Raw genomic sequence first — 26,406 nt, 5'->3', positions numbered from 1 at the left:
CCGCGGTCCCCTCAGGGCCAGCGAGTGGGCCCGGCGTGGCCCCGCGGCAGACACAGCCCCACAGCGGTAGCCTGCAAAGCAACCGCTCTCGCTACCTCCAGCGAGCAGCCCACCCCAGCCCCCGGGCATTGACGGGAGGGCGGGTCGGCCCGGGCAGCGCCAGCGGGAGGCGCGGTGTCTGTCCCTGAGGGGACGCTCTTCACCCTGACAGAGCCCTTGCGCATCTTCCAGCCGCCCGGAGAGGGGATGGGCTGTAAGACGCTCACTTTGTCTTCCCACAGGAGCGTCACTGCCAGAGGCGGCAGGCTGGCATTTGATAACACAAACCGCAGCAGGCAGGAAAGGCACCGTCTGCAAATAGTGACCTATGTGACCGGCGAGAACAGCAAAACACCTCTTGCAAGTAAACGTCTACTTTCAAAGGTCCTAAATTTTACTTTAATGAACTTGGCCAATTAAGTTCAATCTCCAGAAGGAAATCTTTACTTATGACTTTGTCCCTTCTAGAGCAGGCCACAGTTGCATTTACTTTGGCTATGGAGAAGCACAACATTCACCACCGCTGACCTAACTGCTAAACGCCCTAAACAAGCACATGGTGCTAAGCTCTCTGAGCATCTTCACCAACAGAGACCACTGGTTTAGAAAACAGGCTGAGGACGCTCTGTGCTGGAAGATGGAAGCACAGGAATGGGAGAACAAGCACTGGTACTCTGGCATCCAACTTCTTTCCTGCTCAGGAATGAAACCTTACTGAAGCACAGAACTGTGCTCAGTCACATCCCTTTGCAGATACCAGAACTGCAAATCACCAAAGGAGATATGTCTCAGGCATGTATCTAGTCTCCTTAACCTAGGATCCCCTACCAAAGGAAAGAGGAACACAGCACCAGTTTAGTGAAATGTAAGGTTCAATAACACCAGGTAATAATTACTTCACATGCAAATGGCTGTAATTCATTTCTACCAGAGTGCAAATTAAGTGCAAGGCATTGGTCTCTTCAGGTTCTAAAAAGAGAAGTAGCATACTTTTCCTGTAGCATACAACACAAAATACCGTATAAAGGGAACAGAATGATTTTTTAAAAGCTCACAAAGGCACATACCCCTACATCTGTGGAATAAGACCTTCCCTTCCCCAGGTCTTGTGATCCTGACTCACTCTGTGCCTATCAAGCCTGTTGCATTTCTCTACCCTGCCATGTCATCTCTTGCTACTCAGTCCCTCCTTTGCAGTTCTAGCAGAAACATCTTGTTACTCTAATGAAACAACATCTTCTTCACTATTATTTTGTTTTCAGTTTTCTGCACAGCATGCACATGCTATAACAACTGCATCAGTAATATCACAGCTGCTTATCACAAATAAACATCCACACACACAGAACTAACCAGGCGTGAGGACTCTAAAAAGCTCCCTCTGTATTTGTATTCCTGAGAGGCATTTATTTTTTTCCTACAAGAAGAGCATTATCTCAATTAGGAACAGCTTGTTAAAGATATCTGAAGTCAGCAGACAAATTTCCTAAAGAAAATTCAGCTTCTACACACTATTCTTGTCACTAAAATCTTCTGCAGATCTCAAACCTAAGAATAGACATTTTCTCCCTTTTGCTCACTAAGTCTTCAGAGTAGTCTGTACAATTTGTTTTAAAATTACAATACCCATTTTGAAAGAACAGGTATAAATTTGAATTGTCATCCTTGTCTACATAATTAAAGGTAACAATGCTGCAGGATTTCTGGTTTCATGCATTCAAGCAAGCTAGCTTGCTGACAAAGCTTTCCTGACAGATCATGGAGCCCACACATCTTCAGGAGCAAAACCAGGAAGCAGGAGAGGCAAAGATCTGCTTAGCAGAACCAACACCTTTGACCAAAGGTGCTGTCAGGGGAGGGGCCACGTTGCTGCAGCTCCCTCACATGCATACTCTTGGCTCCTCACCCCCATCTCATCTGCTGCTTTTAGCCACCTCTTCCACAGCTCTGCTTGCAGCAGCACCCGTGTGTGCCATAGCTCACATGACACTGTGGGAACTGGGCTCCAATGCAAGTTCTCCATGGGATTACAAATAAAGTTACAGCATGTGCCTGCTGCATGCTAGGAAGCTGATGCTGCCTTCCAAGGATACAGAAACTCTGCCACACAAGTGGAAAAACATGAACATGAATCTAAGGGAGCAACAAGCCACTGCAGAATTCAGAACAACTTCAAATACTGATGGAAGTTACTACAGGGACAGGAGGGCAGAAAGCAGGGAAGACTGCCCAAGATCAGTGTAGTTGGAGGCTGAAAGCACCATACTGCTACTACATTTATTCTAGTCTTTAACTTATTAAACTGTTCAGATCTTTCACTTTTCAAATGACAGATTTCCATTGTATTGTCAAGCTTAACAAGAAAAAAAAAAGAGCTATCAGGAATGCAATAAAGTGTTAAAGAACAGTGAGGGAGCTTTGTCAGGATGTTAACACCTTCTCACATGAGAGAACAGGTAGTAAGAAAGTGGAAGGACACAATGTAAGCCTTTCTACTCTTTGCCTAGCTTTTATTAAACAGTACATACAAACTTCTTTTGTGCTTCCAGGAGAGAACATTTTTCCCCTATTTGTCTCAAAAAACCCCGAACAACCCAAAACAATAGGACTTTATTAAAGGCAAACAAACAAAAAAAAAAAACCCCATTAAATAGAGAGCTTTGTGTAGCTTTATTTCACAAAATTTCTTCTCCCCAAAAGGACATGGAGGTAACCTTTGTTTCATCTATTTCAGTTAAGCATAGCAAATTAGGAGTGTTCGCTAATTAACAATTCTACGTGTGGCCTGAAGGAGATGGCAGAAGAGCTTCAGCAACCTTGCAGAGGCAGACTGAGGTGTTACAGCCACAATTTTTTTTCTCTGCCCATCCTCTGAGGGTTTGCTGCCCCCATGGCACAGCTAGCAAAGATACTACACACTTGTGCCTCAGCTACTCTACTGTAAAGTGCCACATTTCAGCATAAATTGCTGGTAAAGATGAACTAGAGCCAAGCTACCAGACCTTACAGTGGAATGAACAAAGTACAGGCACACGTTCACTTCTGCTGACATAGCTACAAGTGACAAACCAGAAAAGCTGACTCCCTGTGCCATTCCAGCAGCAGCCACATCAGCTCCCAGAAGTCCAGCTGTCCTGCTGCTTGCCTGGTCATTATCAGTTGTAAGGTTGTGAACCCTAATTAGAGCTTTTGTCATACATCCACAATGGGTTTCCATGTGTAAGTTATTGCAAGTGAAGCCTCTACAGCCAAGGACAGAATAAAAACAGAACACTGTCCAAAAGCTCTTTTTCATTTGAAAAGTAGAATAAAAAAGAAATTATATAGAACAGAAATTGTCAACTTGGAAAGAAACACAGTGATCTCAGAGTACCTCTTGGCCACAGGGACCAAATGGGACAGGAAAGCCTATCATCAATCACCTACATGGGAGGCAATTCTCAACAGACACCAGGAACAGAATTATCCCAGCATGGTATAGTCCCATCAAAGACTCCTTCAAGTAAGGTAAGCAGTGCTTGCACCCTCTGGAAAGCAATGTCATCTTCTCACAGTTCCCTGTGGAAGATGTTACATGTGCAGGGAGAAAAGTTCTGCTGAAAAGTGTGGCTAATATCTCCTAACAGGAGTAGTCAAGCACTTGTGAAGCACTGCAGGAGTGGGTCTGGCGATGGTGGTTGTTAGTTTTGTTGTTTGTTGTTGTTGCTGGTTTTATTGTTTTTATTAATTAAATCATGCAACACATGGAAGGTAGGGGCAAATAATTTTTCCAGGCATCCACCACATTGCCAGCAATGAGATGTGCCACAACAGCACGTGTTAGCTCTATGTAGCTGTTACCTATAGTCAATGGCATTTAAAATAGAAAATCTTTCTTACACAGTGTTATGAATAAAATTGCACTTGATTTTGTTAAAAACTCATATCACTGTAACTTTTCTAAATATTTCCTTTCTGGCATCTTTTAATTTTCTTCATTAACAGGCGCTTCTCTAAAAACCTCTCATTCATGTTGGACGCATGACATGGCATAGCCATTATCTACCAGAAAACAGGTCCGTTGTTTCTTCAGTGCTTGTTTCTGTCCCCACCCTCACCCCAAAAATGTACAGGCAGTTCACCTCTAATTGTCAATTGTAGCATTGAAATATAAACTCCTCAAGCAGACATTAGGAATTTTAGTTTCACAGATTAAATATTTGAAAAGTTACAGAAGGTGCTGGAATAGTACACATTTAAATTGCTTAAAAATCCAAACTTGCAGCAACTTTGTAAATTCAAATTTCCAAAAGGTTTATAATGTCCTTGTGAGCTTCTTCCACAGCAAGACGCCCTCATGACAATAAAGCATCAAACTTCCAAGGCCGAGATCAAGAAACAAATCAGCAGAATGCACTTGATCCACCAAGCAACTTTAAAAGAGGTGTCTCCACTTCCAATAACAAAAAGCTTCTCCTTCATTCCATTTTGGACCTTTCAAAGTGTGTAATCATTCTCTCCTGGAAAATAAAATAACCAGTGTTGTCATTTTCCCCAATAGGTTTCCATTTTTGAGAAATAAGGTGGTATGCTTGATCACAACAAATGCACATACATATGCATTTTAAGTTAGGAGTCCAACTTGCACGACAGATATGCCACTTCTTTTAGAATATGTATTTAGAATGTGTTTGTACTCTAAGAAGTTGTATAATAGCTGTCCCCGCTGTCCTTCCCCACCTCACAGTATTTTACTGCTGCACTGGCAAGATCAGAGAGCCCAGTTCTAACAAGCCAAGTCCTTAACAGCTGACTCATGACTCCTTTGGCATGTCAGAAGACTAATTTGAACTGAAGATCTGTTTACTGACCTCATCTGAATCCAGAAGAGCTGGAAGAGCACTGCAGAGGGAGGGGGAAAAAAAAAAAGTTAAGAGAATTGGAAAACCTACTGCAAGCATATTACTGACAATCATTTTCAGCCTTATGTTGCACCTCAAGCTTTTTAGGGCACAGGAGAAAAATAATGAAGATCAACCTTTTGATGAAACAGACAAATTAGGGAAAGATACACTGGTACCACAGACTGCGCAGCTACAACAGACCTTCCATTTGTGTATTGGGATCTGATCTCTTCGCAACCCTGATCCACATACTTTCAAGAACAGAAGACTCTGCAGCAGACTACCTCAAAGTGCCCTTTCCTATCTTGTACCAATCTAGTCCTTGTTTTCTAGAGGAATCCCACCTTTCTTCAAAACATAAATACCAGAACTGGGAAAAACAAATTCAATTGAGAAAAAAGTACTTTTTCATCCTCTTGAAGCTTCCCCTGGTTTCTTGTCTTTAGCTTCAAGCAGAGTTTTGTACTTAAATCCAGAGCCTCTGCCAAAATTATCTGTTCAGATTTGTGAACACAATCTATGAACTTCTGTTTTGCTAGAAAAATTTAGACACGGACACTAACATTTTTAGGATGTAAAACTTATTAAAAGCAGAATAGAGATGAACTGCCTACATAGTTGACTATATTACCAGAAGCATAAAAATGACTCAGACATTGCAAATACTGTTGAGAAGTAAATGGAATTATTCAGTGGTTCTCATTTTGCAAGATACTCAAAGGAATTTTCAGGGCTCTAAACAGAAGGCAAGGGTTTGCTTGTTCTTTTTTCTGTATTTACGTAGTTTTAGCTTCAGTGAAATGCAAACAAATCAGTCCATGGTTTCACAGTCAGAGACCATGTTCCTTACGTCAGAATGTGTTCAAATGGCATGAACTCTAAGTCTGACACATTACATAAAGCCAAGCAGAAACAGGCTAAAAAGTCAGAGACCAGCTCCAGACTGAACTCAGTATCTGCTCATGTAGGTACAGCATATAAGGCATTCTAATGTATTTGTGTTCCTGTGTCCAAGGAACCTGCTTTTATTGTTACCATAGAAATACTCACACATCTGTCACTGATGAAGGAACATTCTCCTCAACCCACTTCAGGTCATCCTCCTGCTACAAGTACAGAAATGAAATGGAAAAAGAGTCAGTTTTCCCAAAATGCCATCACGGGCAAGCCTTTTTCTTCTCAGGCTACTTGACAAAAACCAATGTATTTATAAAGTAAGTTAAAAAAAACAAACCAAAGCAAAAATCACACAATCGAACCCACACAACCAACACAAACACATCTTCAACTTGATTTCTGAATTACAGAAAACGCATTCCAAGGGAAAAAAACAACAATGACAACCCAAACCACCTGTAACTTACTGCCAACTCTGATAGTCTAATGGTGACTAGACAAAGCAGGCCCTCAGGACACTTTAGTTATTTACATAATCTAGTTTAGTCTCCCGCAAAAGAACATTATCTTTAGAATATGTTCTAGCTGAAAAATTATTATTAAAAGAGAGATTCTGCAAAGGTAAATTAAACTGTTGTCAGGATATCTCTTTTCTATCTAATGAGCACTTTCTAATTCACAACACAAGCACACTTGTTTTGAAGTTGGAGAACCGATCCTTTCTGATCTCCTATCCCCAAAACCAAAAGTTTTATTTTCATGTTATCCTCAGATCAGTATACTTGCAACCAACCTTTGAGAAAAAAACATGTTAACAACAAAAATATTACTGCTATTATCAGGAATTCCTACAGGTCCTTTCTACTTTCAAATTTATGCATGAATTCCATGAAAAGATTCCAAGACATTTTCTACCTCCTACCTGAATGTGAAACCACATCTGCTTATAAGCCACATTGAAAAAATGCAAATATATTTAAAATGTTCCACTGAAACTATTTTGGTAGGTACATAATAATATACACATCGCTCAATTCGAGTAATGAATCACAAACCTCAAAATTAGAAGGCAATTAATCTATTTAAAATATGGCTAAGCCTCCCTCTCAGCCTGAAAAACTTCTTAAAATAATGTACTACTCATTATCAGAGTATAACTTTATGCAGTTCTCTCTATACTGGATTGTACAAACATTCCTAAAGAACTGACTGAATTCTAAAGCTTCCATTGCACCTACGGGAAATGTGATGAAAAACCTGTATTTACTTTATTTTCAGAAGTACTGTAAACATATGATACTTTGATCCACTCCCATTCTGAAGTAAACCAGGAAACTCACATTTATAGGCTGAACACTTTGCATATTTGTGAGCTAGTACTGAGGGGCAAACAAACAAGAGAGACAGATCTAGATCCTTTGAGGTAGAGAGGAGATACTCACAGCTTTGTTTGCTTTTACATTTCCATTTGGTTCTTGCTTTGTACTTCTCATTTTCATTCCCTCTGAAAAGGAAAAAAAAAAGATTAGTATAACTGAACTATAATTGTTCATATACTGTAAGTGAAACTGGTGAGTGTTCAGAATATGTCATCAAATCCAAAGAGACAGACGAGTTAATCATTAAGACAGTGCTTTCCCTTTAAAAGGCTTGCAGTATTTTTCATAACAGCTGGAGTACCTAGTTTTTCCTGAATTTTCAGTCTTACCTAGGAAATATCAACTTCTAGGGGTTTTTTTTTGTTTGTTTGTTTGTTTGTTTTTTGTTTGTTTTTTTTTTTTTTTTTTTTTTAAGCCAGACATAAGTGGCACAGAACCCAAAACCAAAGTTGCCCAAAAGAGGGTGTGGAATCTCCATCCTTGGAGTAACTCAGAAGCCATCTGGACACAGTCCTGGGCAGCCTGTTCTAGGTGACTCTGCTTGAGCAGGGCTTTGGACAGCATGACCTCCAGTTGGTTCCTCCAGCCTCAACTGTTCTGAGACACATGGAACTCCCCCAATTTATTTTACCTACTGACTGCTGACCAGCTGCTTGGTTGACTTCAAAGCTGAAAGGCAATGTGCATCTCCCAGCCTGGCAGACAGCCAGGTACGGCTGATTTGGCAAATGCACCTAAGCGATGGCACACTCCTCAGCTCCTAACCAAGTCAAACAGCACTGACCTATACCCACAGGACTGATCTGTGGACAGACAGCAGCAGTGGATATGTCACACAATCTTTTACACAATAGTGTTTCAAGGGCAATAGACAAAGTAGGGAGTTAGGAGGCAGGGAAGAGAGGGTTTTATAGTAGGAGGGACGTGAGAAGAGTGAAAGATGTAACCTAGTGTTATAGAGCAGGACTCTTTCATTCTTATGTAATTTCATATTCATCCATTTGTTTACAGTGGACATTCCTGTACTAGGCCCTGTATGGAAAATGAAGACAAATGCAGAGTTCAGAGAAGAGATAATAAATGAAAATTCTTAAACTGGATTTTAAAAGAGAACTGCAAACTAAGCCAGTGTCCAGCAACAATATCCAAGAGATCCTTGTTATCATGACTGGATCCAAACCCATGACTTGACATATTTGACATGGTAAAGCAACCACAACGTTAGGAGTGTGTTCGGAGTCGTCAGAAAAGCACAGAATTAAACATTCAAGGTGAACACTAAACATAAAACCTGTGTTTCCTCTACAACTGCATAAATCAATGGCAACGGGGAGGCACCAACTCTGCTTTTACAGCAGTAATGAACTTGTGGCAACAGAACAAGAGAACTCCCTCCACAGAAGTGTCTCTTCAACACCAAAATTAGGTGGGGGAAAAAAAAAAAACACAAAACTGTCTCTTACCAAAGCTTTCCTTTAACATTGGCTCTTTCTGCTCATCATCATCCTCCTCTTCAGAGAGTGGTGAGAAAGCAAACCTTCAGGAGGGAAAGAATGAAAGCCATCTTAGAATACTTCTTGCCACCCAAGAGATCTATTACCCTAACATTCACATGACGTGATTATTCTGTGTAGTTCTTTGTTTTTAAGACCTACACTAAACTACGTAATCAAAAGTTTAAGTCACTTCTTTTTGAATAAGTTCACCAGCAAGAACAGATTTAATTTTACTTACGTGACTTCCTACACCTAGTTTTCCTCAAGCCCCTACACACACTGCTCAATATCCTTACAGATCGGTGTACAGCAACTAAAAATCACCTGCCAGTACTTCTTTGGATAAACAAGCAATCCCAAAAACCAGTATTTTTAGAAAGAGGTAAGAAAAGTCGAACCTTTGGTTGTTAGCAGATGGTCTCCACAGAATCATGATGACAAAGAGGATCATTGAAAACAATAAACGCCAGATGGCATCATCCACCCATAGCTCCTGCCAGTCCTGTCAAGGAAAACAGTAGCACAAGTAGAAAAAGTTAAGAAAGAGACTCTGTGTCCTCAGCTCTTTCCAAAGGTGAACTACAGGCATCCCACAAAGAGGCTCATTGTCCACAAGAATTTTAGCGTATGGTATATTAATCTAGACACAATCCACAGAAAAATCTGTTCCAGAATGCCCAATCTCACGTCTTACACTGCCAAATGTAAATTTATCAAGAGACAGCAACTGCAGAAAGCGTTCAATACAAACTCACCGACTGACAGTCCACCAGCCTGAACTTCATGGTAGTCCAGATGATAAATACAATAGATGCTGCAATATTAAAACAAACAAGCTGCTTATTACTACAACATATGCTAATCCAAATATACTGCTAACAGGACTGTGTTTCCCAAACAAAAGGCAAAGACCTAAATTGTGAATTCCTGGAATCCAACTTATTAGTTTTAGAAAACAAGTGATTGATTTATTGCACTGACTTTATACAGTAATTTACACACAGACAAGTATATTTTGCTCTTAATTCTTTTGAGACACAAGGCATAAATCAAGTATGAGATATTTAGCCAACTCCTCATCCCTACTGACTATTCTTATATTACTTTCAGCTGGCCTCCAAACCATGGTGTCACGGTATCAGCTGACAAATACAGCCCACCTTGAAGTAACTGAACCATCTGTCTGCCTGAATGCTTCCTCTGTTAGAGGAGCTGCATAGAACTACCAATCTTACAAACATCAGGACTAATAATCCACTGCCTCTGAAGCATCAACATAACACTTGGCATAGACCCACTATTAGAAATTGATCAAGTGTTAGAAATACCAGGTATTTTGACTGCATTTACAGAAAAAGCACCAAACTCAAATATCTGTTTTAGTGATCAAATCAAGTCATATATGGAAATGGCAAGTGCTCTTATTTGATTAACATAATGTTCTGCTTACCTGCTACTGCCAAGATGAGCGTATTGGTGAAGTGCCGATACAAAGAGAGTTTCACAACATTCCTTCGAAGCTTTAGCAGTTTCATTGTTTGAGTTAAGCTGATGAATATGTATGGCAAGTCAAGGAAAGCGTCTGAAAGGACAAGCTGGTCACAGACTTAGGAGGACACAGATCTTATGACCAACAGCTCTCCCACTCACACACTTAGCCCTCCAAAACCATAAACCAGACTCAGTAGAAGAAAAGCTCATCCTATGGCAAAGACGTCAAAGAGCAGGATCCATTCTTTCCATGTTATTTAGTCACCTAAACCTAGAAGTCTTGTCACGCAAAGATGGTATCCAGGCACCTATTTTGGACTATGGCCTGTTCCTCCAGAAAAGTGTCACATGTGCTTCTCATAAATGGAAAATCAAGTCTGAACTAGAAGTTAAAATCCAATTAGACTGTGCATACACCTCACAATAGGAGGGAATTGGGGTTGTCATGGCAGGGCAGCAAGCTATTCACATTTTAAATAGTTTTGTGACTGACTTTCACTAAAATCCCTTCATAGGGATTTTGCTATACATGGCTTAGAGTTCGGCATTTGACAGCAGTTGCTGAAGCCACACAAGATTATGGTTGTTCAGATGTATTATGTTAAGAAACCAAAAAGTTAACACTGCCCCATTTTGTCACCTAACAACTTCAAGATGAGTTCACATTTTACAGAAAGAATTTTAGGTTTGATGTTGCTAAGAAAGCTTCTCCCAAAACCAAACTGAGTCTGTTCTCCAAATGCTACTAATATGGTATTGTTACAGTGCTGCACTAGAACAAATTAATTTCATACTTCAACAGAGACTGATGACAGACTTAACAAGTCTATGTTCAGGAGCTGCTCTAACACATCTCCTAGTTACCTAGTTTTACTTGCACTGCCTGTAGCAGAAGCTTACCCGAACACTCAATCAGATAGGTTCTATTAACTTTACCAGAAGTAGAAAGAACATATACTTTGAGAAGATTTTAAAAGGAAGTTCAGCCAAAAAGACTCCCCCCCAAAAAAACCAACAAATTTGAAAGAAAACACACCCCACCAAGTAAAATAGTGAAGGATATCCACCAGCACAGGGCAGTATCTAGGAAAGCCAGGGGAATAAAAGCCAAGGAGGCAAGATCATTCTGGGCCTGGAGACAAAGAGAGAGCCAATAAGAACAAACTGAAAGGTACAGAAGAAGTGAGAAGGGTCAGGCTATTTTATAAGAAACCACAAATACTCCACCACAATGCTTCTGAGTTCTACTACAGAAGCAGAGAATTTGAACCAAGAGTTAAAGCCAACACACAGAGGGGAACTGACAATACCATACTATCATTTCTCAGTCCTCCACCAGCATGATGAAAAATAGTTTTGCAGATTAAGTCAACCTGGCACCATCAAAAGCAGCCTCTGCTGAGGAGAGTGCTGTGATGATGTGCACTTCCATCACAGAAAGCTAGCAGTCACCTTATTACAGATGTAGTAATTAAATCTTTTGCACTATGCGCTAGCAACCATAACACTGACTGAAAGTGGCAAAAATTGCCTTTGTGTGTGCATCAAAAACTGTCAAAGTCCCAACTGAAACAAGCAAATCACCTTTTATTCCTTCAAGTATTAGGCAGAAATAATAAGCTGTGAATAAGCATGTAACACTCTATAGTTTATGAAAGGATATCCACAAAATAATACAGGCATCAATCATGGACAGGGCCAAGTTTGCTATCAGAGCCACAGTGTCATAGAAAAACTGAAAAAGTACCAAATAGATGTCATGTTAAATACTTCATCCCAAAATACCAAAACAGAACAACAAATCTACAACCCAAGATGCACTTCTTAATGAATCAAGTAACAGCACCACTCACATGCATTTCCCAAGGTACAGCCTCCAAAACTGAAGTGGTGGTGGTTGGGTGTTCTTTGTTTTGGATTTGGTTGTGTTGTTGCGGTTTGGGTTTTTTGTTTTGTTTGTTGACTCATGGCCAGGTAACCCAAGCTGTACATTTGTGTCTGCAACTAGCTCCACTTAACCCAAAATACTAGACACAAGGGTCCAAGCAGAGTATAGTGTCTGAAACCTGACTAATCTCTTAGAATTATTTCAAAGTACACAGAATTACATCCAGATAAATAGAAAAGACAAAATAGTTGTCAATAATCCATATCCACAGTCTCAGAGTTGAACTACTTCACTGTCTATTTCCTTCTTCCAGCACAGTCCTAGAATTTTCCCTTAGCACATAAGTAAATAAAGCCAGGAGTATCTGTAGCATATGGGAGAATTCAAGTAGTTATTACTGACCCCTGTGACTCTAAGAACACCTTCCATGCCAGAAAATAATAGATACAGGGCTCCAGCCATAACTACTTTGTGAAGAGTAACTCCAAGGCGAGGCCTGTAGAAAAACAAAGTGGAATTTAGATTAAGTAGGGGAAAAAAAAGTGAAGTCACATCAATTTGAGTCTAGCATAAAGCACATGAATAAAAGGTCCTCGTGACAAGCCACTTCTACATGCAGATATAGTTTGATTATGGTGCTCGAAGCTTACTATTCATTTTGTCTTATGGTATGATGTGACTAAAGGAAAGACTGCTAACGGTCCTGTTTTCTAGTTAACCTGTTTAGCTTTTTATGACTGTTTCAAGAAGTTGCAGCCCACCGGTTCCCCCAGCACACCCACACTCACTAGAAGCTTCCACTACCACACATTGTTTTACCATTGAATACAGCTGGGGACAGACAAATGAGCAGCAATCTTGGCAGCAGAAGCCTCCTAAAGCAGATCCACTCCCCATCGGTGATTCTTGACCTCCCCTATTTCTACAAGCTCCTCCTTACCCAGAAGGCAGGCATATAAAGCACCCATTCCAGTCAATGGAGTATCTCAACAGCCATTAATAAACCTACCCAACAGTGGTACACAAAAGGAGGTGGGAAAAAAAGCAATCACCGTATGGAACTGTATGTCTCTCTTGATTGGTGAAGAAGTCCAGACCTTTATAGCACTCAACTAAAGCACCTACCTTTTAAGAGCCAAGTACAGGGAGATGAATACTGCACTAAGTTATTACAAAACAACAGTGAAAAGCCTTTTGACAGAACACAACAAACCTATTAACAGAATTACTCACTTGACTATGCCATATCCCAGGCTGACTATGATGACCAGAGTTCGAGCCAATGAGCGCTTCACAGCAGATAGTAGTTCTGCCAGTATTACTGCTCCTTGAACTGCCAAAAGCAAAGAGGAAGAAGCTACATTATAAAAATATAATTTTTTAACTACTGCATGCAATTGTATTACGAGAGCAGACATCGTTATTTTCAGAAAGCGGGCTATAAAGTGTAATAATCTTTTTATTACCTACATCTGGAGTAAGCTTTCTGAAAAGGTAGGTCACTTCACATAAAAAAGCTACTGAAAAATATTTACATCCCTAGAAAGTGAAGAATAAATGATCCATAAAACATTTATACATAAGATCAGCCTGGATGATCTTCCAAACAAGTCAATCCAAATCTTCTATACTGTGGCTGTGGCCAATTAACAAAGTCCTAACAAAGTTTTACTTGCAGAGTTTCATTTGAATGTATCCATCCTAAAAACTCAAAACCAAAGTCCCAAAGTTTTATGTGGGGATAATCACTTAAGATGGATTGTCAGACTATGGGCTGAATACCAAGAGTCATCTGCAATGCTGTCATGTTGAGCAAGGAGTTTCAAAGTCTCTTTCCAAGGCCAACACCAACTGTCAGAAATTAATTACAAGCTACACTTCAGAAGCCCTATTTTAAACTTCAAGCCAGCACTGCAGTGAATACTCTGCAGAATGTACCATTTTATATCCCAAGACACTACACTCAGGAGTCAGAGAAGCAACAGCATTTTAGCTTTAGGAAAGCACAGATCATCACATTTACAATATATTAAAAAAATGCAGAAATTCTGGTTCCCTGTTCTTTGTTTTCAAACAACCCTCAAGTAATCATATACTTAATATGCATGTCACTCCGATTTAGTATAAGCCATTAGTGCTACATCCCATCAATTAAGCTGCAAGTTGCAACTGCTACCTACCAGATTCCCCTGTGTAGCGGATATTCTGGAACTCTGCATAGAAAACTGCTTTCTCGAGCATTCCCAGGAAGATAACAGCACCAATCCAGAACTGGATCCTCAGGAGATCCCGCCAGTAACATGCAGACCATGCGAGCCACAGAACCCCAAAGAATACGTACACAATACACATCACCATGAAAAACTGTTACACAAAAAGAAGAAATAACAACCTTAGACCCAGAAAAATAATTGCCTTCTTTCTATTCCATAACTGTAAGACAGCTCTATTTTCTCCCTGAGTACAGCAGCTTTTCAAGTTTTTATATAGAGCTGAGACTAGAAACAAGCATTGTTTCATTTGTCTTCTCTAGATTCTTTTACAATGACAGTCTAATTTCTCACTGCCAACAAAAGAAAACAGAGTAATTGAATTTCTGAGCAATTTCTCTCTCGAAGATTAGCCTGCCAATTTAATCACAGGCAATTTTTCTATGGAAGATATCAAGTGCTACTAGCTTTCAAAAACTCAAATAAGAGTTCAGGCAAATCATTGAGTACTAGAAACCCTGCACCTTCTCACATATTATTCTATTACTAACTTCATCATACCTTTACAGTACTCTGCATATACACTTCCAAGTCATCTTTACACACCATTCCCCAGAAGACCAGAACAGAAACTCTCAAATTGTTTAAACAGAGGTATTACAAACAACTGATGGTTGTAATATCTCTGTTTAAACAATTTGACAGTTTCTTTCAAAAGTTTATTTCCAGCAAACTCAATTTTTGACCAAGATTTAGTTCAACCAAAGATCTGAAATTTAAAAGGAGACCCAGATATCCATTTAAATATTATCATTTTGCAGGATTTTTTTTTCCAGTCCAATGTTACTTGCTTCAGAGGAACTTTCAGGGTACACATCTCCTACAGTGAACAATAAGCTTGACAATGCTAGTCAGTGCTGAATTTTCTAAATGACAGCACCATACGAGAGCAAGTTAAGTTTTCACAGAGGACACTGAGATTAAGAAGAGGGATAAGGAGAGTAAGACATTAAACGAACAGCAGGAAGTACATAGGTTAAATATAGGTCAGTATTAATCAAGTAGTCTCCTCTTGCAGAAGGTGCATTTTTTTTAAACCAAGCAAGCATTGAAGTTAGCGGCACAATGCATTGAAACTTTCACAAACTGATAACACCTTCCTTAGGAGAACAGCTTATTGATGCATACAGATTTTCAGACCTGATTAATCCATTCAGCTCAAAGGGTAAGGACCTAGGCATGCTAGTTCACTTCAGATGCTCCATTACAGAAACATTTAGACAGAGACCTTTTTCTGGACCTGCCACATGGGGATATTCACACCCATGAACTACATGTCAACAGAGCTGCTGGAGGCTTTTTACTTCTATCAGGCTCTCCTATTTACAGGCCACTCTTGCCCAACAAATAAAAAAAAAAAAACACACCACACACAAAAATACCCCCCCACACAAAACAACCCCAAACCAAACACACACACACACAAAATCCAACACCAAACAACAACAAAAAACCCCACAAATATCCTGCACTACATTATTTCTTCATAGACACTGGCTTTGTGTTTTCTAAAGTATGGAAGGAGAATATTTGAGATTAAAATTAACTGACAACTTCATAGGTCAAAGACAAGCTGTTTTACTTACAATCATCAGAGGATAGTCTGCAAGTGAGAGATACTCATATGGCCCCTTCAGTTCCACCGTCACTGTCAAAAGACAATCCAATAACCAAATTGAATAAGAACCAAAAGAAAGAAGTACTTAACTGATTTTTACTCAAGCATAAGAAATTCCACATTTTCACACAGTTTTTAAATCTCACTTGCACTTTAATCAAAGAAAGTTAAGACTCATAGCACACTCAGCTAGTAGCACGCAATTAAAATTATACGCTCCACTACTAACTAGCTCATGGCAGTACTTAAAAGTAATTTGTGCTGGAGATTCACGTGTAACAGGAAAACTCCGAAACAAACACAAGTGAATTTTTAAAGGGGATCTTCAAACTTACAATAATATAATTTCAAGGTGACAATTGTGATCTTTGTATTCTACATGATTTGAACTTATTAATATAAATTACTGTGCTGGTCTAGACATCTTTGAAACACAACACCAGGCCTCAAAATTGAACTGCTTGGGATTCTTCTTTACTTCCATCAATAAACTGACAGACCAACAGCCTTAGGATCTTCCAAGACACCAACAATCACCTATTTTCTTATGATAAGAGTTCTAGTAGGTAATACATTTATTTTCGTAAGACACTATTCACTTCACATAAACCATACATTATGTATTAAAAGAGCCATAGAATACACTTAGACTGGTATACATAAAAAATGGCACTATATTTTAGCTTGCTGCATAAATAGCTATCTTACTTGTAAAAGGCTTGTTTTGATATGAGGAAGCTGTTGTTTTCTCCATTTTTTTAACATTCGTATTAGAACCCTTCACAGTTGCAAATCCAATTTGCACAATAAATATATATGGTCCATCTCGCCAAGTTTTCATAACAGCATTCATTGCCTGAAAATAAAATGTTTACATGTAGACAGCGCATAGTCAAGAAGACACAGAAAAGGCAGAAGTAGATGCCATACATGAGTGATAACTTCCATGTGAAAACAAAGTTCACCTCTTCCTAGACCTAAAACTTGTTAATAAATATTTGATAGCTAAGTTTAAATCTATTTATTAGACATAATACTTAACATTTTGTTAAATCCAGAAGAATTCCTACAGACTTGGGAGGTGATCAGGGCCTATGTGCAAATTTAGTTCTGGTTTACTGCAAGAGTCATCTCAAAGGTATTGCAAAAGCTACAAAGAATTCAGCAGAGCATCCTGTTCCTTGTTTCCATTAAGACCATCATGGAGATACTACTTTCCTCCTGAAATCAACTATTTGGCAACAGCACAACTACATATAACTCAGCTCCCTGGTGAATGCTGAATTTTATAACGTAAAATAGAAGTAGCTGAGAAGTAAATTTCCATAATAGTAAATTCCTGTGGAAACTATTACTGCCCCTGCAATAGTTCTCATGCCTGTAAGACCCAAACCCTGCCAGTGAACTAACAGAGGACCTTGCCCAGATAAATATTTGCACCATAAAAGAAAGAGTTTTTTGAGTTCCAGCATGCAGAACTGTTAATTCCACGACTGAAGTAGTTCTAGCCATCTCAGAAACTGCAACATTTACCAAGAGCTTTAAGGTTAGAATTAAGACTGTCTACATGTATGCCACTCACATGACCACTGCGGAACTACCACAAAGACTTTTTTTTTAACTGCCTCTCCAAGAAAATTTCAGTATTAAGAGCATGCATTTCTTTTAAGAAACCTCTTGACTTAAAGAACTAAAGCCTATAGAATTTAAAAAAAAAAAAAAAGCTGATATTGACCAAAATTAAAAGACTTAGTTAAAATCACAGTCAATTTACAAGAAAATTGGTATTTTTTTTATATGCCAATTTTATCTTAAAATCTCTCCATCTCTTGTTGCATTGATACATTATTTCACAATTGCACGCACAAGTATTTATGTTTGAGCTTTAAGGTAAATGGCCCTGTAAGTATACAGGGAGTTAAACAGATTTTCTTTGTTGGCATCCAGGCCATTCAGTTTGAAGTGGACAATCATTTCTGGTTAAGGCTTGAACATCATATGTAACAAAAATATAAAAAAAATTTGCAAATCAAAAGTAAACACTGAAATTGTTAGGTATAGTATTTTAAGAGACTGAATAGTTAAAGATTAAACCAAATGTAATCTCTAAGTATTAGTCACCACGTAGATCATATCAATGACTACTTTCCATACAATGCTATCTAGTTTCAAGCTAAAAAAAAAAAAAAACACACTAGTCAGAAAAACAGAATTGCTCCATCCCCAAAAATGCTACCAGTAATTTGTTACACAAACAAATTAAAAAAAAAAAAAACAAACACAACACAAAAAACCCCCACAACACACACCCAAAAACCCCCAAATTAAGACTGTTGGATTCCAAGCCAGTTTAAATTCAATATACATACAGTTTTATCTGCTACCATTGTGTGATTGCCTCCACTCTCCTTCTCTTTTAAGCCCTTAAAGAAAAACAGAAAAATAGATAAATAAGTATGCCAAAATTATCTATTCCATGCCTACACTCACTCATTGGAAGGAAAAAAATATTACCTCTTGTTTCTCAGGTGATAGAGGCTCTGGATGAACAAATTCTTTATATAAAATCTGCAAGACATAAGAAAAGTACAACACTTATAGACACTTCATATTAACATGACATTACCAGAGCAGCTTCCAGTAAACTTGATTATAAAGAAGGATTCTCTGAACAGCTGTATTAGAGAGCTTTCATTTTTCCAAATCAAACGACTGTTCATTTGTGGAGGGAGTCTTGAATACTTAATGTTTTGTCATTTGAGACTTGCTTTTCCTCCCTTCAGACAACAGGTGTCTCATTTTCAGAACTGGACCCACAAACACAACCATAGTGAAGTTAATCTTATTTTCCAAATATGAATCTATTGGCTATGTCCATTACAAGACAAAGCCTACAGAGTCAGAAATAGGATTTGGAGATTTCTGCCTTAGTCTATGCAAACAAAGGTCTCTAGATGAGTGGGTGCCTATTAGAGATCCAGATTTTGCAAACTTTCCTGAACTATGGTGACTTGAAATCTAGTGAAACTGCTATGCCACAAGAAAAAAAGTTGAACAATCAAAAGGAGACATTTCTACGAAACTTCAGAAATTAATACCTGAGAAGAATATATTTTGCTAAAATTTCCAAAGACTTTTCAAAGGAATTGGAGGAAAAGTCACTTAAGACTTTTATAACTCCAGTTTCACCAACCTGAACATTCAGTTCAGAAGCCCGAGTTCACGTTACACAGATAAACCCACAAGATCTCTTCTATTACATAAAACCACATAAAAGTAGAACTCACACTTCTCATTATTAAACAAGGATGCAGCATACAGTTTACGTTTTTAAAACCCTTCCAAGCCATCTTTGCATATCAAAGGAATTAGAGGCATGCAGATTATAAAAGCCCTTCTCAAGTCACCTTAAGGTATGTCTTTTCTTAAACAAAACAAAACAAAACAACAACAACAACAACAACACTAGGTTCAATAGTTAGAAGACATTTCCCAGTATCTGGTATTTGCAACCCTTTGCCTAAATCAGAAATGGCTGAATACAGATGCAAGCTGCACAATTTGCCTTGAATTCTTAAGTACACCACTTAAAAATACAGCATGTTATATGGGTATTGTCATTAGTATGATTGCAGAGCTTCACCTGGTGATATACAGTTGGTGCAGAGCTTATGTTTGCACATTACTTACTTCCCTATGCTGTTTTGCATTTTCTCTCTTCCACTGCACATTTTAGCACTACTTATTTTTCATTTTTAACCTGCTATCAGTGCTTAAGTAACCCACTTCTCAACAATCTTATTTCCATTATTATAAAAAAACATTGTCTGAGCAAAAAATGCCAGTCCTTTATCAACTTAAATTTAGTGGGAGCTTCACTCACCTGCCAGAGACTCATAACCTATTCAACTAACAGTAGCATTCCGTAAGTGAAACAAATTCAGAACACAGAACCACAAACAAAAAGAAGCACTGAAGTTTACAGTGGTTTGCGTTTTTTCTTCCCCCATGGTGGACCAGATGTTGAATAGCAAAACAGAAGTAAAGCAAAATTAAGAAACCATTGCTGCAGTTTGGTTGCCATAAACAAATAAAACCAAGTACCTCCCAACCTACAGTGATACTTACATAGGATGCTAACACATCTAACAAGAACTAGCAGCTTCTCTGTATATTTATATCAGGGAACAGAACAAACTGTGAAGTTTCTACCCATACCTGAGGCCTGAATAGCTCAGAGCAATTCTGAAAGATGACAGTAGACATAGCATAGTATCCTGACCAGCCCGGATGCTCCTCAGATGTAGTCCCAAAATAGTAGTCTGCCTGTTCATCCTGCCAAGCATAGAATAGAACTTCGGTTAGTATCCAATATATCAAATGATTTATCTCAGTAGACAGCTGCAAGACCTCAAGAACACTATCTGCACACACTCATGAACAGAATTTAGTAGGATAAAGGCCATCAAGACCACACAAGACTATTCTTCTTCAAACAAACAAACAAAAAGAAACACAAAAAAACCCCACACAACCACCAACATACAGGCTTTGAGTAAGAATTAATACCCAGTCTACACAAACACTACATTATTACACTAAATACCTCAGTACTGCATTAGGTTAGCAGTTACAACTGTCATAACTAATATTTTAAGTAAACATGGAAAAGGTGTTACACACGAAAAAGCACAATTGTGTTCTACCACATTTGATGGAAAAACTATACATTTTGTACAAATGAGTAACTCTTGCAATGTGCATCCACAAATAACAGAATTTAGACTAAATAGGAAAATATCCATTTTTTTTCCATTTGTTGTCATTAAGCACCGTTGTAAATAATATTTTCATCAACCACAAATTCACATGTCAGTTTAGAGCTGATGCATTTATTTAAGCTTCTGGGTTTAGAAGAATACTGACAAACACTTCCACCTTCCCCAAAACCCAGAAAAGTCAGTAATTCTGGCAAGCTGTGGATCAGTTCCTTTCCATTCCCAATGATCCAGAAATTTGTTACCTTCTAGCAGAGGAAAGGCCCAAAGAGCAATGAGGACGCAAGTGTGACACCTCCAATACCCTCACTCTCAGATCTGTTACCCCTAAAAATCATAACCCATGATTTTTCACACAATTCTTACCCCAAAGTTGAAGACTTCATTGTAGCAGTCAGAATATCTTAAGTACCAAGTAACATTGTACCTTTGGGAGGGATCACAAGATTTTTCTTCCCCTTCAACTAAAAAAAAAAAAAAAACACAACACAGACAAGAACATGTAAGACACCCTCTACCCATCATGCTTTTCCTCTCATTCTGTGCCAAACTACCATAATTAAATTTATTTTAAACACAAAAACGAAAGCAAAACAATAGAAAAACATTTTCCTCAAGTTATCCATTACTGTTCAGTGAAACAAAGAAGCATGTCGAAAACAGAATTCAATTTTAACATTATATAACTCTATTAAAGAGCTGAAGATCACCTGGAAACTTCTTGTTGTCAAGATAATCAGCGATATTTCAGCAAGTGCAAATACCAAACAAGAGGAGAACAGCAGTGACTCCCAGTGATTACAATACATAAAGAGTATTTCCCTTTTCAAGATATGTGGGATGCACAGCAGGTAGCGCTAGGAACAGGTGAATGCTAAGGGCTATTTGCACAGATAATGTAAATATACCAATACCATCACCAATTTTGCAAGTCAACATTCATCCCCACTCCCAAAAGATAAACAAAACATTCATACATTAGCTCACTCTGTCAAAGCTGCAATACTACCTAAAACAGCAATAAGACAACTTTTCGCCTTGATTTATTAAAAACCAACATGCATTAGAAGTAAAATGCAAGACTTCTTCCCCTGGAAAGACTGTGTGATTTCTGTGTTTCAAATCTCATTCTGAAACTAAAGCCTGATGAAGAAAATTTGACATTAAGAAGGTAATCTTCACCCATAAACAAAATGAGCAGCAGTTATTCAGAGTCTTGGAAGAGCCATTCAGATGATTATGTTTGGGTTTTGCCCATCAACAGATGGCAAAGCACTTTTGAGTTGCCAGCATGTTTCTAGTGGCTAAGAAGTCCCCACACCTTCACAGGCAACATTCATCTCAGACCAGACAACCACAAACTTGTTACATGTACAGAGCTTTTAATAACCACAGCAGATAAAAAATGCAATGAGAAAAAGACCCTGCCATGGAGTCTTAACTGACTAATCCCACTTTAAAACACACTACTACAGTAAGTATAATCCCACTTTAAAACACACTACTACAGTAAGTATATGTAGAGCTAAAAATTCAACAACTGAGTCTCTAACACCAAAAATTAATTTTAAAAAGAAAAAAAATATATTGGAATGTAATCACTGAAAGAGTTTCCTTATGACACCTTCTGGTAAGCAGGAAAAAAAAAAGGCACATATTTCTCCACATATCCCTAGGAGTTGGAGAAGGCACAACAAAAACTAAAAGGCAACACAAGCACTAAAGTGACATGGGTAGACAGCAAATTCTTAGAAGACAAAGGCTCTTCTGATAAAATTGATCAAATGAGGAACACCTCAAAAAACCATACTACCAAAAATAATTTTTAAAAAAGAGGGATTCAAAAATACCTTATGAATACCTTTTTAGTTATTAAAAAAAATAAGGTTATTGAAACTATGTTCAGCAGTAACAACAACTACAGGTAAAAAAGGACACGACTAGAACAATCTTCCAATACCTGCAAACATCAAAATTACAGGAAGAAAGTATTCTAAAAGACAGAAAAAGGTATCCATGGCATTTAGTGAATTCAGCAACATGGAAATATAAGTTCCCTAGCCTTCAAACAAAACCATCAAAATTCAACTCAAATGCAGTCTTTGTACTCATTTACAGATAGCATGATTTCTACCATGACCTTCAACAGGAAACCGGATGCCTTCTAGAGTAGCACTTAAGTAATAGACAAAAAATAAATTAATTACTGACAATACTAAACACCAGTGGCAGTCTTTCCAATCAGAAGTAGAAAGCATCAGATACCAATACACCATACCAAAAAAAAAAAAATCAAGAAGTGGAAAGAAGAAATAGAGAAGTAGGAGGTGGAAGAGAGGATGCAGGTGCTCACCAAAAACATGAGCACCCATGAGCAAACACGTTTGGCAAAAAGGGTCATATTGTCCAGACAAACACCACAAGGCAGACAGAAGAGGCAACAGACAGGAGGCAAGAGAGACCAGTTTCCACAGACAGAAAAGAAACAGTATGTAAAGTTACAGCTTCCCAGTATAAGATGCAGTTCAAGTATCATCTAGGCTGAGAAACTGAAATTAAGTTCCAATCTTTGTTCCTTCCTCTTTCAGTGATTCATTACCAGACTTTATGTAAATCTTTTAATCGCCCTGGTATGTAAAACAGGTGTCTTCACTAAAGAATTTTAAGGCTTAATGCCTGTTTAAAGGCTGACTGCACAGTGTAGTTGAAGTCTACATCAGGAGCTAGGAGATCAAATTCTTACTGCCAAATCTGCCACAAACTTTGTAACAAATAAATATTATTTTTTGCCATGCCTTCGTTCCTTCCTTCTCATGCTATTTCAGCTGTGCAGCTCATGATTAGACTTATCACACACTTCACTGAGGGGACCCACAATTTAGATGCAATGTTAGTATGAATACACTATCCCTATTAAACTTCAGAAAAGAAAGCCTAATACCTACTAGAGCTCCCAATGCTCTTTCAAACCCCACCTCCTTTTCCCCAAGCATCAGATTTCTATGCAGACACTTGGAATTGTCTCTCTTCAAGCCACAAAACTCAGCATTTGACCTATGCCTGAGAAGTGGGAAAAACTTAACCCTGATATGATGGACCGTCACTAATAAATCATTGTAACACTACCCTCCTATTTCAGATTCGTGTGGGGTTAATGTAGGCATTTTAACAAATTTCATTTTAAACACTGTCCCAAGAAGGCCTGGCATCTGAAATTAAACCTGAAAAATCGATAAATTAAGAACATATTAAAGCACAACAATATGCAATTTCATCAAGAAGCATCAGCTAATCCTCATGATACTGTAATTTTCTCAGTTAAAAAAAAGAGCACAATCACTGTAGCAACTGTCTTGAAGTGACAAAGGCACTAATCCCACCAATCCTCTCTAAGGTGACTTTTATTTCCTTGTTTGACACAAGCGTATAAAGGCATTTACCAGCACTGTACCTGTGTAACTATCCAATTAACAGCTGGAGATCAAACAGCTTCCCACCCACCATAGTAAGAACTGGTGCAAACAACCCCAAAGTAGATAGAAAAGATGTCAAGCCTTCTAAATCAGCTTGTCACTTCCACAAGTCACCTACATCATCTCACTTCCATCTAAATGCTGTCCTCATGTTCACAGATAAGAGGGTATTTTACAGAAACTCTCCTTTGACCAGTAACCTACATAACCCACAGTCCCCGCCAGAGCAATAAACAGAAAGAACAAAAGGGAATTCTGCAAACATTTGCTCTGTAGCATATTCACACACTGTGATCAGGAGGAAACAACAGTTCTCAGGAGAGCTCTGCCATAGCATGCAATGACGTTCCCTTACCTCTCCCAGAAGTACACAGCTGAAAAGGAACAGGGCCTCAAAAAGCACTGCCTCCTGTCACTCTGCAATACAAATAGCCCCTGACCCAGCACCAGATCTCCCAGCTAGAGGAATTTACCATATCTTAAACAGGGAAAGCACACCTCACAGTAGGGCTTGGCACATCCCACACCTTATCACCTGCTATTCGAGATTAAGTGGTGCTCCCTCTGCCCATCCTGCCCTCTCCACAGAGGGCCTGCACAGAACTATTGATTTCTTCTACAGCCTAAACAGATCACAAACACACCCAACCATATCAGAGTTATGGTCTTCATCCAGTGCTAAGAGATTAGTTGTCACTCCAACCAGCACAGTTAACACTTCTCAGTGTTTTGAGTCCCAGATGGTGTCAAACAGCAGAGAGAACAGGTTAATCTCTTGTAACCACTTACATCTCAGGAAAATGGTGGTGTTGCTGAAAAGAATCTTCCCAAAATTAAACTTCTTCCCCTGCAAAGGTACAAAAAAGGAAAATTTATTAGTGGGCTTAATGTCACAAAGCTTCAGTAAACATAATCTTTCACTCAGACTTTTAAGCTGATACAGTAATGAAAGTGAATGCCAAATCAGGAGCCAGCCTTACTGGATTTTCCAGTCATGCTTCACCACCCCTTCAACCTACTCTTAAAGATGCCTTGAGCGGCTTGGGGCTTTTCGTTCTGCAAAACTGAATCAATTTCTTTGGCATTTGTTGAAATGATTAGCATTTTCATGCTGATGAGAAGGTCTGCACTACACAACAACAAAAAAAATATTTGCTCCAAGAATCAACAGGAATGGTCAATGTGACCCTTTAATTTTGTTCTTGAAGCTCAAGAGCCTCACAGAAAACGTACATTACTCCCTTTCACAGGCTAGTAAAGGTGGTTTCACGTCAGGCAAAAGAGCTTTTCTCCACACAACTTAAACCACGCACGGCACGACAGCAGTGCCGGAAATCCCTTCCCCTTCCCAGAGCCCTACGTCTCTCTCGGTTCAGGGTTTCAGGGGCCCAGCTTTCCCGACGCCAGACCCCCCACGGGGGGCGCGGGGCACCTCTCTCCGTACAGGCCCCACGGAGGCCGAGCCCCAGCCGGGGAGGCAGCCGCCCCAACGCAGACCCGACAAGACACGCTTCCCCCACCGCTCACCGACACCATTTCCCGCAGAAGCCCCCCTGCTCCTGCGGCCACCGCTGACCCGCCGAAGCGGGCTCATGCCTGGCAGAGGGGCAGGCGGCGCCGCGGCCACGCACCAGCCCCGGCCGTGGTCAGGCCCCACACACGGGCGGCCCAGGAGGGGAAGGCCCCGGTCGCACCGCAGAACAGGGGGCAGAAGAGGCCGCAGTCCCGCCGCAGTCCCCGCGGCGTTCCCCCGTCTTCCCCCCGTCTAGGTGGACGAGCCGAGCAGCAACAGCCTCTCACCCCCGCCACGCACCCGTTCGCTGCGACCGCCGCCACAGCCCGCTGGCTCGGCGGCTGCGGGGCAGAGAGCCCCCAGCGCGGCGCCCCGGCCACCCTCCCCGCACTCACCATAAACACCGGGAGCCGCCATTTGGAACGCTGCCCAGCACCCGCCGCCCCCGCCAGCAGCAGCACTGCCAGCAGCCGCAGCAGGACGGCCTCAGGCCGACAGCCCCCGGAACGCGGCATCGCCGCCATCCCGCCGCTTGGAGGCCGCCGCCGCGCTGGCCGCGCCTCTTCCGCTCCCCGTGTGGGGACGCGGCTGCCGTGGGCCGGCGGGAGCGGCGCGGGGGCGGAGCCGCTCCCCGGCTGAGCCCGGGCTGTCACCGCCCCGGGTGCCAATCGCCGGCCCAGC

General features: G+C 39.9%; 1 protein-coding gene across 3 annotated transcripts; it reads right to left on the bottom strand.

Moving 5' to 3' along the window:
* Positions 1–2,522: 2,522 nt before the first annotated feature.
* TMEM87A (transmembrane protein 87A) lies at positions 2,523–26,390 on the bottom strand. Of its 3 annotated transcripts, none has more exons than XM_082057619.1 (20): positions 26,121–26,390; positions 25,002–25,059; positions 21,106–21,203; positions 20,180–20,296; positions 18,476–18,529; positions 18,331–18,384; positions 16,670–16,817; positions 15,930–15,991; positions 14,254–14,437; positions 13,307–13,406; positions 12,476–12,569; positions 11,849–11,920; positions 10,145–10,253; positions 9,450–9,508; positions 9,093–9,196; positions 8,662–8,735; positions 7,262–7,323; positions 5,973–6,028; positions 4,890–4,920; positions 2,523–4,538 (listed from the first exon to the last, which is right to left on the bottom strand). In XM_082057619.1, the coding sequence occupies exons 1-20, from the start codon at positions 26,247–26,249 to the stop codon at positions 4,497–4,499; spliced, it is 1,707 nt and encodes a 568-aa protein (XP_081913745.1). In that variant the 5' UTR covers positions 26,250–26,390; the 3' UTR covers positions 2,523–4,496. The 3 variants fall into 3 exon arrangements, with proteins under 3 accessions (XP_081913745.1, XP_081913744.1, XP_081913746.1); XM_082057618.1 differs by lacking the exon at positions 11,849–11,920 and adding an exon at positions 11,227–11,317 and having other exon boundaries at positions 10,145–10,276; XM_082057620.1 differs by lacking the exon at positions 11,849–11,920 and adding an exon at positions 11,249–11,317.
* Positions 26,391–26,406: the final 16 nt, after the last annotated feature.

This window comes from Streptopelia decaocto (assembly GCF_964273445.1).
Source record: "Streptopelia decaocto genome assembly, chromosome: 7".
NCBI lineage: Eukaryota > Metazoa > Chordata > Aves > Columbiformes > Columbidae > Streptopelia > Streptopelia decaocto.
Note: the sequence above shows the minus strand (reverse complement) of the source record. Positions and strands in the feature narration are given on the sequence as shown.

What these genes read in the sequence shown, in the direction of transcription:
- TMEM87A (XM_082057618.1), bottom strand. Translation starts at nt 26,249, where the DNA reads ATGGCGGCGATGCCGCGTTCCGGGGGCTGTCGGCCTGAGGCCGTCCTG. An exon ending in CACCACCATTTTCCTGAGAT is followed by an intron (nt 21,204 to 25,001) that starts GTAAGTGGTTAC and finishes TTTTTTTTTTAG; the next exon opens with TTGAAGGGGAAGAAAAATCT. An exon ending in CTGAGCTATTCAGGCCTCAG is followed by an intron (nt 18,530 to 20,179) that starts GTATGGGTAGAA and finishes TATGTCTTGCAG; the next exon opens with ATTTTATATAAAGAATTTGT.